Source organism: Equus caballus, chromosome 13 (assembly GCF_041296265.1).
Source record: "Equus caballus isolate H_3958 breed thoroughbred chromosome 13, TB-T2T, whole genome shotgun sequence".
NCBI classification, from domain to species: domain Eukaryota; kingdom Metazoa; phylum Chordata; class Mammalia; order Perissodactyla; family Equidae; genus Equus; species Equus caballus.
Genome location: NC_091696.1, coordinates 37,996,788 through 38,011,078, shown reverse-complemented (window position 1 = coordinate 38,011,078; position 14,291 = coordinate 37,996,788). Strand labels below are relative to the sequence as shown.

The following is a 14,291-nucleotide window of genomic DNA, read 5'->3' as shown; positions in this document are numbered from 1 at the left end:
TCACTCTAAATTTCACTGTAGCTATGTGAACAAGGACATGTATTCTACAGAAGGAAGCACTTGTGGTAGGAAATGATATTAGCATATTACATTATGATTACATGAAGAAAGCACCTGACCTAGTTCATAGGCAATTTATGGAGCAGCAAAGAACACGTTATGTTCAAATATGGCATATCTTCATTCACCAACATGCCATTACCTTATGAAACATCCAGCTCATTTCTTACACTCTTAAAAGAAAAGCATTTAAAAATAGTCAACTCTCGTTTGTGCCCTGAAATTAATGATAATACAAAGGCAAAGACATAATGGTGATTTTGGAATTGATTTAGAAACAGTTCTCCAACTTTGATCTTTCTTACTCTCAGGACCTGCCCAGGTACTCAGATATTACCTAATACAGATGAGCTTCCAGGTAACCACTTACTGGCCCTCTCATGTTCAAAATACACAGGGTCACTCTGCCTCTATCTGAGACCACAAAGAGTTGTGCTCCAATCTTCTTCCCACATCTGAATTCTACCATTACCAAATCAAATACACATAAAATGAATTATGGGTTTATAAGAGGTGTTCACTACTATCCTATCTATGCTTGGGGCCCTGTGGAAATTTTTCATAATATCCAGAGACTTTGATCCCCGTTTGTAAAATAAGTGGCTCTCTTTCTATCCCCAGACTTCATAAAATTCCTTTCTGTTTTATAGTACCATTTCTGACACATCTTTCACACAGCTCAGGCTTTGGAGAAGTAAAGGAAACTCAGAGGGGTTTCTTCAGCAAGCCGGCTTTCTCCCATCAGTTAGGGCTATCATTTGACTGATTCACTCTTAACAGGAATGCCTCTTTTTACAGAAGAGTAAGTAAGAGTCCTCACGGAGGTTGATTCAAATGGGATGTCTGAACATATTATCTAACAGAATGATAACAAGAACATCACCTATCACTTAATGAGTGTCTCCTATATATGTGACAATATCTACATCATTTTCCCAAGATTCTTCCTTACCACAGACCTACTATTGGTAAAAATATTCACCAAGTCTAAGAACAATTTTCAATGGCTTCAGCTACAGATTCAAGAGTCTGAAGCAGGGGCTGGCTCCGTGGCTGAGAGGTTAAGTTCACGCGCTCCGCTGCGGTGGCCCAGGGTTTGGATCCTGGGCGCAGACATGGCACTGCTCATCAGGCCACGTTGAGGCGGCGTCCCACATCCCACAACTAGAAGGACCTGCAACTAAGATATACAACTATGTATGGGGGCGGGGGGGCGGTTGGGGAGATAAAGCAGAAAAAAAAAAAAAAGACTGGCAACAGTTGTTAGCCCAGGTGCCAATCTTTAGGAAAAAAAAAAAAGAATCTGAAGCATTGTGAGGCTGCAGGAAGATCCATCAGCCCTGGGGTGATGCAGGATGGGAAACACAGCACTAAGCTGGACACCTATGAAGGCTACAGGCAGACAAACCATAGGCTGATGCTGATTTGCCATTCAGCCAAATGACTAAACTTGTCCAACCACTATGTAAACGCACATCAAAACACCAGGCACACGCTAAAAATGCAGCTAGGTGGATCTTAAACACAGCAAGAAAAAATGGCTTACACTGCTGGAACTTAAACTGCTGGAAATACCTGCTTCATGCCTGCGAGTCTCATGCAAAATTCAGAAAGAACTGGATGTTCCGGAGGCTGAACATAAGCATGGAACTCAGGTTCAATGTCTCCAGTTGATGTGTTCAGCAGTACTGCTGGAAATTCAACTACATGAAAGATGCAACTGACACTTGAATATGTAATTGTTAAATTAATGCTGTAATCACTCTAAATTAAACATAGATTACGATCATATAGCATTATTAAACAATCGGTTTCAGTAAAAGCATATTAAAATGACCAAAGTAGTGTGATATAATGATTATAATAAGGTTATGCCAAAGAGTAAGTCAAAGTATTGAAGCTATGAGTCTATCTACTTAAAATTCATGAACATATTTCCACAATTAAATTACGAAGGCTACATGGAAGTTGAAATATACTCCTTTTTTACAAAGGTATTTTTTTTAGTTTCTATGCAATTGAGATTTCGTGTGTAACCCTAAAACAATTATTTTATGTGATGACACATTTAGGTATTTAGGTTCTTGTTCTTTTTTTGACAAATCAGGTTTTATAGCAAACTACCAATTCATAGACCATTTCGTTTTCTCAAACTAACCGTTGACTCATTTCTATCTATAAATCTTCAAGTTACTCATCAAGTGCTAGTCCTGGCCATCAGCAGTCCAGACTTACTTATTTCCTGGCTCTGGTGGTGTTTCCCATCATTCCAGCATGTCGACTCAAAATCAATGACAATTAAGTAGTCAAACAACTGCTCTGCAAAAGGTCAGGATATTGTTATGCTTTACCAGTGTGAAAAGTGCAGCTACAACATGTAAAGAAACTAAGCACACTACTTACTGGATTTGCTTCTTCCTAGATTTCCATTTGCTGGTGCAATTGACTTTCTCCTAATTAATGCAAACTGCCTGAAAACGTAAAACAACCCAATATGTTCAACAAACTCATTCACACTCCTGTTTGAATAGGCTAACAAACTAATGGTATAACCCTCACTATTAATGTATTGTGATTGAGAGGAAACTGAACTAGACTTTGAGGGCAAAAGACCTTGATTTATGTACCAACTGCCACCCTCTCTTGATTTTAGTAGTCAGTTTACCTGCATAAGTCTCAAAGTACACAATTGCAAACTTAGACTAATTCTTTCTGCTCCCCTTATTTTACAGTAATACTGAGGAACTCAAGTAATTGTAGAGGTAAAGATGCACTGAAAAGCTTCTTATTTTTGCCTCTGCATTTTTCAAGCCCTTGCTGTGCATACAGCACAGTTCTGACAAGACAGAGCTTAAAATATCTGGATAAAGAAACTACACATTCATGGTAATCTACTGGAAGGTAATATATGATAAAGGATCCCAAAGATGCAGAGTCCACAGAAAGGGATGAGCTTCCTGAGGTCTTAAGCATGGCGAGACCACCTTGATGAGTAGGCAGAGTTTTAGGCATGCGCCTCCTGTTCTAGTTTTTCGTTTATGAGGTGTGATGGGGAGTTGGGAATAATAGCTGACATTTATCCATTGCTTACTACATAGCAGGCACTGAAGATGGCGACCTCATTTAATCCTCAACAACTGTACAAAGTAGTCACTTTTGCTACCTATATGTAATGGATGAGAAAACGAATTCGGTAATTTGCCAAAGAACACATATTTGGTACATGAATCAGGGTCATCCAACTCTGAACGGACGCTTTTCTCTATTACACCAGTTCTAGAAGTCGGAAACGTGCACAGCGTTTCCAGGCATCAGGCAGAAGGCCACAACGATCCACATTATGAGTTACACGGCTCACTAGGACGTGGTGGGGTGAACGGCTTCATGGGTGCACTGGGGGCTGCCTGAGACCTGCGACCGGTCTACAAGGCGCTGTCACGTCCAGTCGTTTCCCGAGGCCTAGAACGCGCCGACACGGGCTCCAGGCCACACAGTCAAGAACCCTGGTCCTTCCAACCTCGCGCACAGGGCGGCCTGAGGCTCCAGCCCGACACCTTTCAGCCGGGCCGTGAGAGCGCGGGTCGGAGACGCCGGGGCTGCAGAGAACGGAGGCTGACGCCGCGCGCCCCTGCCCAGCCTGCGGCGGATGCCACCGGGGTACTCGGAGCGACCCCGCCGGGAACTCCCTCGCGTACTGGGCCAGCCTCTTGGCCACCATTCCCGACACGCCTTTCGCTTCATGGCCCAATTGCCAGAAATCGCCGGAATCCACTTCCGGTCCGTTCAAACGCGGTGGGCCCGGGAGGAGAGTCGGGGCTCCGGGACGTGGGGAGTGGTTTTCGGCCCGGGGACCTGGCCGGCAGCGCCCCCTTCAGTCTTTTCCTACGGGCGGAGGCGCATTTGCGCCCTTGGGGAACCGTCTGGAATCCTGCCTCCGGCGCGGACGGTAAAACCGTTGGGCCTGGGGCGGCGCGGTTCGCTCCGCGGCGGGGCGCGCTGTGTGAACGGAAGTGGGGAGGGTCCGAGGGAGGCGGTAGCCGTGGACGCCCTGCGGCCCCCCGCTCGGGAAGCCGGGCGTCGGGGTTTCCTCAGCTCCCGCCCGTCTTTCTGCGCAGCCTCATGGAGCCCGAGAGGGGAAGGACCGGGGCGCTCCTCCAGAAGGGCCGGAAGAGGAGGCGCGCCCCCGGCAAGCGGGTCGGGGCGGCCGAGGCGCGGAGAGCCCGCTCGGAACCTGAGGAGAGGCAGCCCGGAGCCAAGGTGAGCGGTGGGGCTGAGGGGGCGGCCCGAGGCGGTTCGGAGCTCCCAGCCCCTCGGCCCAGCGGCCGGCAGCGCCCGGTCCGCGCTGGACGCTGCTCAGGCGCCCCGCCCTCCGGCCTCTGGGAAGCGGCTCTCCCAGCTGTAAAATGGGAGTGACGGGGCAACGCCTCCCACCTCCGGGGAGATACTGGCGGGTTAGACCTGTGTAGACCTGGCGCACAGGACGGATGTTCACTCGGCAGACGTTGATTCGGGTGTTCCGTGTGCCAGGGTTGTTCTAGGTGCCGGGGACATCCCGGCGCACGGAAGCACGATTCCCTGCCCTCGTGCAGTTTACGTTCCAAAGGGGAGTCGTGAGGCTGCTGGTCGTCCCTGCCATTTGCTGAGAGCTGAGCATGGGTCGCTCATCCGTCAGTCGTCACCTGTCTCTTGTGGGCCGGGTGCTGGGCGCCGCCCTGAGCCCCTGGGCTGCAGCAGGGAGTGGAAGACCACTGCTTAGGTTCCAGTGGGGAGAGACAGAAGATCAACAAAAGATACGATGTGTCATCCAGGATGCTAGAGGGGAGTTAGTGCTCGGAAACAGATTTTATTGAAGGGGGATTCCTTTTTCTTTTTTTTTTTCTTTTTTTTTGCTTATCAGATTGGCAAAGCAATTTTTTAAAGGTTAATGTGGCAAGCAGAGTAAGGAAGCTGACAGTCTCATCGCTTTTTTTATTTGGAAACAAACTTCCAGAAAAGCGAGAACAGTACCCAAAACTCCCCCAGCCAACATCTGAAGGAAGTTGCTAACACAATGCTCCATCTCCCCTCCCCCATTTTAGTGTATATTTCCTACGAACAATACTCTGCAACCACCAAAATCAGGAAATAACTGATTCATTGCTACCATGTAATCCTTAGGCCTCATTCGAGTTTCTCCAGTTGTTCCAGTAACGTCCTTTCAAGCAGTAAGATCCAGGCTAGAATGTGTTACATTCAGTTGTCCTGTCTCCTTCCATCCAGACAATTCCTCAGTCTTCCTTGACACTCATGACTTTACTACTTTTGAAGAGTCTTGGACCACTGATTTTGTAGAATGTCCCTCAGGTTTGTATGTTTCCTCATTGATTAGATTCAGGTTAACATCTTTGGCAAGAATATCACAGAAGTCATATTCTGTTCTCTTGTATTTTATCAGGTTGTACACAATTTTGATTTGTTCCATTATTACTAGTGATACTAGCTTTGATGACTTGATTAAGATAGTGTGTGCTAAACTTCTCTAAAGTTACTCTTTTTCTCTGTAATTTTGTACAGAGATGCTTCCTCATTAAACTTAATTTATTCATTTTTTAGAATTAACTGATGGATACCTGTTTCACTCAGTGGGTTATAATCAATTACTAAATTTATATTGATGCTGAAAATATCCCAGATTTGGCCATGAAGCTAGCTTCTGTGTCCTTTTGACATGATCCCATAACTGTTTGAGCATTTCCTTACTTTTCTGACACAAAAAGATGTTGTTCAGCCTCATCTGTGCTTTCCCTTGCCCAGCCCTGGAATCAGGCATTTTTCCTAGGATACTTGGTTCTTTTTTAGTGGAGAATGACATTTAGAAACTCAAGATCTGGGTGCTAGCTGTGCTCTTTGCTGTTGGGATGTCAATACTGCCAAAAGAGAGCTAGGAAACATATGTGTATATGGGTATACACATATACACAAACACACATACACTTGTTTAGATTTAAATATTTTTCTGTATCCCTACATATCGAAAAACCATGAGTTGATATCAGTATCTCTACTTCCAGTCCAATTCCACAGGCTTCATTCTAGTTCTCTCCCTTTTCATATTTATAACTTCCTTCTCTAACAGTGAGAAACCTGACTCCCATTATCTTCAATATATTTGATCAGTCTCCCATTGCTGCCACTGCCCCACACCCTCCTCACCCTTCTAGAGCTCTGTCACCCTGACCTTGTACCAGGTCACCCTCCTGTGTGAATGCCCTTAACCTTCTCACGTGGACACCCTCACCCTGTTTGGGCTCTGAATTCTGTGAAGGGCTACCGTTGTCCCCCAGCATTGATGCCTTATTTTACCTTAAACAGTTTCTGACATCCGAGATGAGGCCTCACTGCTCTCTACTTCCCACAGCATGGATGCCCTCCTCATACCGCTCAGGCTTGACAACCTACACCAGGCCACCCTCCTGCGTGTGTGTCCTGGGTTCCTGCCCCTAGTCCTGGGCTGTCTCCCCTACAGGATGCCCTCCTCACCCTACTCAGGCTCTGACGTCCTGTGCTCAGCAACCATGATTACTCATGACCATATAGACCCCCTGCCTCACTCAGTCCCACCTTATCAATCTCACATATTTTTGGTTGATAAATATAAATTGGTTCATTCTTTCAGGAGTTAGCAATATTGTCAGAATGTAAAATATCCCTGCTTATTTGACCAGGAATTTATCCTGAGAAAATAGACAGGTATACTAGGATGTCCGTACAAGGATGCTCATCTTAATATTGTTTATAATTTTTTTAAAGAAGCAACAGTGTCAGGGCCAGCCCAGTGGCATAGTGGTTAGGTTTGCACACTCCCCTTTGGCAGCCCAGGGTTCACAGGTTCACATTCGAGGCACAGACCTGCACCAGTCATCAAGCCATGCTGTAGTGGCGACCCACATACAAAATAGAGGAAGATGGGCACAGATGTTAGTTCAGGACCACTCTTCCTCAAGCACAAAGAAGAAGATTGGCAACAGGTGTTAACTCAGGACCAGTCTTCCTCACGAAAAAACAAAAAACAAAACCAGTGTCATCAAAAAGGAATTTTTTCAGGTAACGTAAGTTTTTAGGTCAATTTAGAGACTGGACTGTTATTAAAATTGACAGTTGTTATATTTAATTGATATGAAAACATATTTACAGATTTTTTTATTTTTGGTGGGAGGAGTTGGTTACAAAAATCCCTTGGGGACAGTGTAGTATAAAGAAGAGAGTTTTGGCTTTGGAGCCTGTGTCCTAGTGTTGGTTCTCCCTCTTATCTGTTCCTCCATTTCTTTATCTGTGAAATGGGTATAATAGTATTACCCGCTTAAGAAGACTTGTAAGAATTAAATGACTTAATAGGTGTAAAGTGCTGAGAACTGTAAATGGCTAATCATAAGTGCTCAACAATACCTTAAAGAAGTCACAAGGGAAAAATAGTAATAGTAATAATATCTAGTGTTTATTAAGTACTTATGATATGTCAGGCACTAGCCTCAGTACACTGCACTTGCACTATGTGACTCCAGGGCTTGAGCTCCTAACCGCTATACTCTGCTGCCCCCAGACCAAAATGGCAGTGGTAATTATCTCTGAGTTGTACAAGTATAGGTGACTTATTTTCATTTATCTATTGTCTGTCTTTTATCTATTTTACCTTTCTCTATTATCTGACTCTTTTGTAACAAGCATGAATTACTTTAATAACCAGATATAAGTGCAAAGCTATTTTAAGGAGGGAGGAGCTTCAGGGAACTCTCAGTTTCCCCAGGATAAAGTCTGACTCCTTAGCTTTGAGCACATTGATCTTGTGTGGCCTGGCTCCCACTGCCCTCTCCTCTCCTATCTCTGCTGCTCTGCAACATGCAGTCTTGGCTCCAGCCAAACCAGACTCCGTGTTTAGATGCAATGTTCCGTCCTACCTGGCTGACTCATTATTTTCAAGGCTCAGCCCCAGTATTTTCATCCCATTGAAGCTATCCCTGAAACTCTAACCCCCAAGGCAGTGAGCCTCTTTGCTCCTATACCTTTATAGTAGCACTTACCCACATTGCATTGTAATTACTTGTCTCTGCATTTTTCTGCCTAGTTGAGTAGCTCCTTGAGAGACTGAAGCACATTTTTTCACCCTGCTATCCCCAGCACATAACCAAGTATCTGTAGTTAAGGTTCTATATCAATGTTTATTAAATGTTCTATTAATAATATCATATCATAGGATGTTGTTTTAGACCTTCATTTCCAATTAATTAGAACCTTCCTTATCTTTGGGCATATGCTAAAATAATCAGAAACTGGAATATTGTAATCATTTGCCTGGCTTTGTTGCTGTTCTCCATAATCATAATTTCTTATACCCTGATTTATGTTTGTAGAAAGCCCACTTATCTACCATTTTATAGACTGAAAACTGTGAAGTAACCCGTGGTCAGCTATGTGAATTGCTACAGTATGCAGTTCTGGGCAAAGTTTCATCTCTGTTTACATTCGCCTTTTCTTCTTGCGTGTTGTCCACTTTTCTCACTGGAGCCATTAGCATGTTAATCATCGTGATTTTCATTCTTAGCCTAATAATTCCATCATCTCTGCCATACTGAGTGCAATTCTAAGGCTTACTCTCTGTGTTCAAACTGTGTGTTTTTTCTTTTAGTCTGCCTATTGAAAGCTGGATGTGGTCTCCTGATTTAAAGGAACAACTGAGGTAAACAGATCTTTAGTCTGAGGATTTATGTTTGTCTGGCTGGGGTTATGCTGAGTTAACTCTTAGGTGAGACAGGAAGAGAGAGCTCTGGAGTTGGGTATTTCCCTTCACCTAGGTCACTCAGTCTTTGGAAAAACACCAGTTAGGCTCTACTAAAGTAGTTTCTCTTGCAGCCAGGTCTTTTTAAGAAGAACAGAATACTATGAATTTATTTCTAAATGGCTGTTTTTCCCCCTCTCCCTGCCAATAGCATGAGGGCATTTTTCTCCAGTATTTCCTGTGAGAACCTGTTAAGATCCCTGAAGATAAAACTCACACAAGTATGGCAGCTCCTTGAGACTGGGTACCCTGGCATTTTTAAATCTCTTGCTTATCCACACTGAGTGTTCAGGACTTCATCAGTTACACTATAAGTTTGCCTACCATGGTGTTCTGGTTCCTGTGGAGAGTTCTGATCTTGGGCTTCTGGTCCAGTAAGTAGTGATTGTCGGTATGAGCCAGTCTGGTTCTCTGATTCTGCAGGCAACAATGGCCCTGTGACATCATTTCTCTGATAGACCTATGAAGAGTTTTTGACATTTAGTTTGTTCAGCTTTTTGCTTGTTATGTGGACAGGAGTGACAACTTCCAAGCTCCTTACAAGCTGGATCAGAATCCAGAAGTCCAGCTCTTTTGTTTCCTTTAGATCTCTAACTTGGACACAAATTAATGTTTGAAATGGAAGTTAATTTTGTAAAATATTCTAATCTTTTTAGCAACTCATTGAACAACACAATATATTTTCAATGAGGAAACTACAATTTATAAACACTCCCCTTCAAAGAGAACACACAGATATTAAATATTTGGTGACCCCATCCCTCTTCCCAGTTGTCCCTCCCTGTGGGGTTGGATGACACTGGACAGGGAAGTGCACTGTTTCCTGAACATTGTGTGAAGTTAAAGGTATATCTGTGATTTTGCGTTTGCCTTCCATGGATGCATTTTCCTGTAACAACTTTATTATGCCTAACTTTTGATACTATAATGATATTCCAATATCTTGGCAAGTTTTTTGGGCTGGCCTCAGCATCTGATCATCATCTAAAACTTTTGAAAGGGAAAATATGTTTTAGGGGTCAGGAAAATGAATCTTTCCATGGTATTACAATGGGGTCCCGCCTGGATTTTATTGAGCTATAATTCCACAGGGGATGACTCGGCTCTAGGAAGCACTTTTTGTCCTTTCTTGAAATGTTATCAGTCGTTTCTGTTGTTGCTTGTGCTTTTCTCCTAGCCATCTCCCACTCTCTTTCTCATTTGATGACCCTCTCTTTATCGTGGTCTAGGAAAATCATAGGACCTGATGTGTTGTAATTATTTATCAATTCAGCAGACAGCCAACCCTGTAAGATTTCAGAAAAGCTTTTTATTGATTGAAAGAGGCATATCCTAGTACAAAGATTTTGCCTTTTCTTTTTAAAATATTTTTGGAGGCTTTTAAAGCAATCCCAGGTTCTGGACTTCAGTGTGGATATTGGGGTTGGCAAAATAAAATCAAGTAAATTATGCAATAGTGTATTTATGAAAATGCTTGCCACATTCATTATGAAAATGAAATGATCAGTGTTAATCTAACAGAAGATAAAGACATCTTTTGATCAAAAATAAAGAATTTTACCTTTTGTTCTTTATCAGAGATGATTTGTGAAGTTTCATGACTTAAACAGGAAATTCTATATTTCTTCTTATTTTTAAAGCTATGAATCATAATGCTGATCAAAATGATTTATAAATTCATTACATTATATTCTTTTACTAGGAACTATAGATTTTTTCCTAATAGTATGTTTTGACATCAAATTTAATTTTGTTTCTTCCTCTCTTAGAAAAAGGGGGGTCCTTGCCTTATCTTTTGAAATCAGGATTGTGAATCTCTGGGCCCGAGCTCTTACACCCTTAATTTAATTGAATGTACTTCAGTGAACATCTTCAGATAATCTGTGTGGAGATATTTTCATTTGAACAGTGAGAATGGTGAGTACCAACATGTCCCAGCCATTTTGCAAGACACTTTCATTAGGTATTTAATCTTATCTTCCTCACAATGACCTCAGAAGCCAGTATTACCCCTCTCACGGACAATGGGACTGAGGCTCTGAGTAGGCGCCACTGAGAGCTGGTATTGGGGGCTGAGTCAGCAGAAACACAGGCAAAGAATTGGGATACTGTGTGGCAAGTTTGGGGAGATGCAAAGCTGACAGTCAGGGGTGGTGACTAGAGGATGCAAGGATCTGATCAACCTTGAATTCCCCACAGAGTCTGACTCATGCGGAAGACCAAAGCAGCTGCTCAGCGGATAACGATCCTGTCTTCACTGTTAGTCTCGCCGGGGCACAGTAAACCCAGGCCAAGTATCCTGAAAGAGTGAAGTTAAATTTCCAAACTTACAGGGATTTTTCTCTCACACAGACCCAGAACTTTCAGAAATCCAAGGAAACAAGAATCTTTATTTGGATTATGAACTAAGGGTGTTATGGCAATAGTGACATTTTGATGAGGATAATTGCGTTGCCCACACTGTGTGACTGGAAAACATGCAGTGGCTCTGCGTGGACCTCATGCTGCCTTCACATCCCTGCTCACACTGCTTGCCTTGCTGGGAATGGCCTTCTAGCTCCTTTGAAGGGAACCCAACCAACTCCCACTGGGCACTTCAATTATTCCTTCTCTGCCACAACCTTCCATTTCATCCTGGTGAGATTTATGTCTAACTCATTTGTTTTCCAGGGCCCTTTGGTGCTGCTTTTGTTAGGGTGATCACAAGCTTTTAATGGGAATGTCTGTCTCCTACAGGACACCTTAAGCCCTTGAAGTTAGGGGTGTGCCTCATCTACCACAGAGCCCGGCACATGGACTCTGTACAAATCTGCAGAACTGCTCTTTCTGCAAAATCCACTTTCCTTCTCCACAAGACACACCTGCTGCCCAGCTCAGTATGGAGAAATTCACAGCCCATGGTATGTGTGTCCTGAGAAACCTGAGTGATGTTACGATGACTTCAGCCAGAGCTTGCGTTGCAGGGCTCTGTAGTGCCAGCTCTACCTTTTCTCCATAGACTCAACAAGAAAAAAGATGAATATGCTCTGCAAGTCAGCACACAGGGTTCAGATCATCTTACCAATTGGGGAGTGGAGGTGGTGGTTGAAGTCACAGAGGCCACTCATGTGGAGGAGGTAGATGTCACCCATAGTCCATGAGTGGTGATAAAGGGCAACCCACGGGTAGAGCATCTAGGGCAATTCTGGGAAAGGAGCGTGTGCTCTTGCAGCCGTATTGACCTGTGGAACAGAGTTAAAGCATGGAAATGTTATTATGGGCAAAAACTCTACCTGCAACAAAAGCTGAACCTCAATAAAGCAGGGACAATACTTGTCACCTTCCCCTCCACCAGGTTGCAAAAGAGTGGCCTCAGTACCACAAAACCCCACCCTTCCCACTGGGTCCCATGGAGTGCTTAGGTTAATTATAGAAGTCAAGGCAATAAATTATTGTCGCTACATGTCTCACTGCCTGTGTCTGCAAAAGTAGGGTGGTAAGGGGCAAGTCCAAGAGGATCGTAGAGACAATTGCAGACTACTAAAGAATGTGTGTTCCAGACAAGCAGGCACTATTCCCAGGACCGCTCTCCAGCCTGCCCCTCACCATGGGCACTGCAGTTTTCCTACTTTTGAGACAACGGGCTAGTTGACTGGGCGACAAGGCAAAGCAAAGAAGGTCTAAAACCTTGAAGCCAAACAGCTCAAGTGAGCAGCTTTTCTTAGTGGAAGGTAAATATTGTCACTAGACTCACTTTGAAAAGTCTCTACTTTGCATTACGAGGGCTAGGACTGCTCAACCTGGCTAGAAGTCTCTAGTACTCTCTCCTACAATTTCTCAGTTCTAGGTTTCTTGGAGGGGAGGGAGGTGCTGCATGATATAAAAAATTAACCCATAGTTGTAGAAACAGAAAAAATTCTTCCTAAATCCTTAAATAAAAAGAGGTATTGTGGTATTAGTACTTGAAAGAGCAGTGAACAGCATGGAGGAATGCAGGGCTCAATTCACCCAATGAACAAAAAGTCTCAAAAGCCAAATTATGGTCATAACTTTGTAGGAAGACTCTCACCAAGTCCTGATTCTTTTCTTTTTCTTTTTTCTTTTTTTTTTTTCACTGAGGAGGATTCACTAATCTTCCTCTTTTTGCTTGAGAAAGATTCTCCCTGAGCTAACATCTGTGCCAGACTTCCTCTATTTTGTATGTAGGCCACCTGCCACAGCATGGCCATTGACAAGTGGTGTAGGTCTGCACCTGGGAACTGAACCTGGGCCGTGAAAGCAGAGCACACTGTTCTTAACCACTAGGCCATGGTCCGGCCCACCAAGTCCTGACTCTTGATGTTCCGGTCTCTATCTGACTGCAACGTCACATGTATACTTTGAATGTTGCTATTAAGGATTTCATTAGTGCGTTCAAGTGATTTGAGGTTATTCTTCAACAAAACAAATAGAGATTAGTCGTATTTACTCATTACTTGTACTTCTGTTTTTAAAGTGTAATCTGGGAAAAAGAAGAGATTTTTTACCTTGCCTTTTTTCGTCTTTGCTTCTTTGATCTATACAAATATATGATAAAGGATTCAGAACTCAAAAATATTAATTATAGTGATAGCAAAACCTATCTCCCATGGGTAAGTCCTTACTAAAATAAGAAAAGTGGTACTTTCTAAGATTTGAATTTAGACTGTTATACAGTGTAATGAAATGGGACACTAGGATGCAGGAAGAGACAGCAAAATAAGTGAACTAGAAGAAAGTGGAAGTGCTTCAACATGAAGCCATGAAAAGAAAAATCAAAGGATGATTATACCTTTTTCTCATAGTTGGCTATATTTTTTTTAATTCAGTGATTTCCTGCATGTAATTCTTTATCTTCTCAGAAATGTAATGTAAATTAATTACAAAGAGATGAAAACCGTTTCTAAGATTATTACCAAAACCAATAAAATTGAATTATCCTGATGTGTCAAGAGCAAAGGCCTGTTATTTGGCCCTATGAGCACAAATAACTTGTTAGCATGACTATGATCCCTGAAGAAAGGTACTTTTGGTGGCATTTAAAATGTAGGAAACATATGGAAATAACCCTATTCAATGAGATTCCTATTTAATCTTTTTTCAAAGATGGGGAAACAATAAAATGTGTTAGCCTTCTTCCCAGCATTAAGCAATATTCTTAGAAAATGTGAATAGTTCAAATAGCCCTGTCATCACCAGAGGAGAAACGAGAAAAATCAAGCATCCTATGTACTTATAATTTGTCTTCCAATTATCAAATAAAATAAATCTGCAATTGCTTTAAAAGACAAAAATCAAAATCAAAAAACAAAGCACTTCTTCCTGGTTTTCCCCACTTCCACCCAACCTTTAAAATGACCCAGAGAGGTCCTTCTAAATGTCACTTGACTGGCTACTTGAAAGCCTCCAATGCCTTTCTGCT

General features: G+C 42.9%; 1 protein-coding gene across 1 annotated transcript; it reads left to right on the top strand.

Annotated features, from left to right (window-relative positions):
- Positions 1-3,232: 3,232 nt before the first annotated feature.
- Positions 3,233-14,011, top strand: LOC102148371 (translation initiation factor IF-2). The gene is made up of 6 exons (XM_070232581.1): positions 3,233-3,253; positions 3,490-4,006; positions 4,176-4,317; positions 8,723-8,773; positions 10,642-10,789; positions 11,072-14,011. The coding sequence occupies exons 1-5, from the start codon at positions 3,233-3,235 to the stop codon at positions 10,718-10,720; spliced, it is 810 nt and encodes a 269-aa protein (XP_070088682.1). The 3' UTR covers positions 10,721-10,789; positions 11,072-14,011.
- Positions 14,012-14,291: the final 280 nt, after the last annotated feature.

Bases quoted from the DNA above. Each gene is read 5' to 3' on its own strand.
- LOC102148371 (XM_070232581.1), top strand. From the start codon at position 3,233: ATGGATGAGAAAACGAATTCG. The intron at 3,254-3,489 runs GTAATTTGCCAA...CCGGTCTACAAG, and splicing joins TGGATGAGAAAACGAATTCG to GCGCTGTCACGTCCAGTCGT. The intron at 8,774-10,641 runs GTAAACAGATCT...TTCCTCTCTTAG, and splicing joins GATTTAAAGGAACAACTGAG to AAAAAGGGGGGTCCTTGCCT.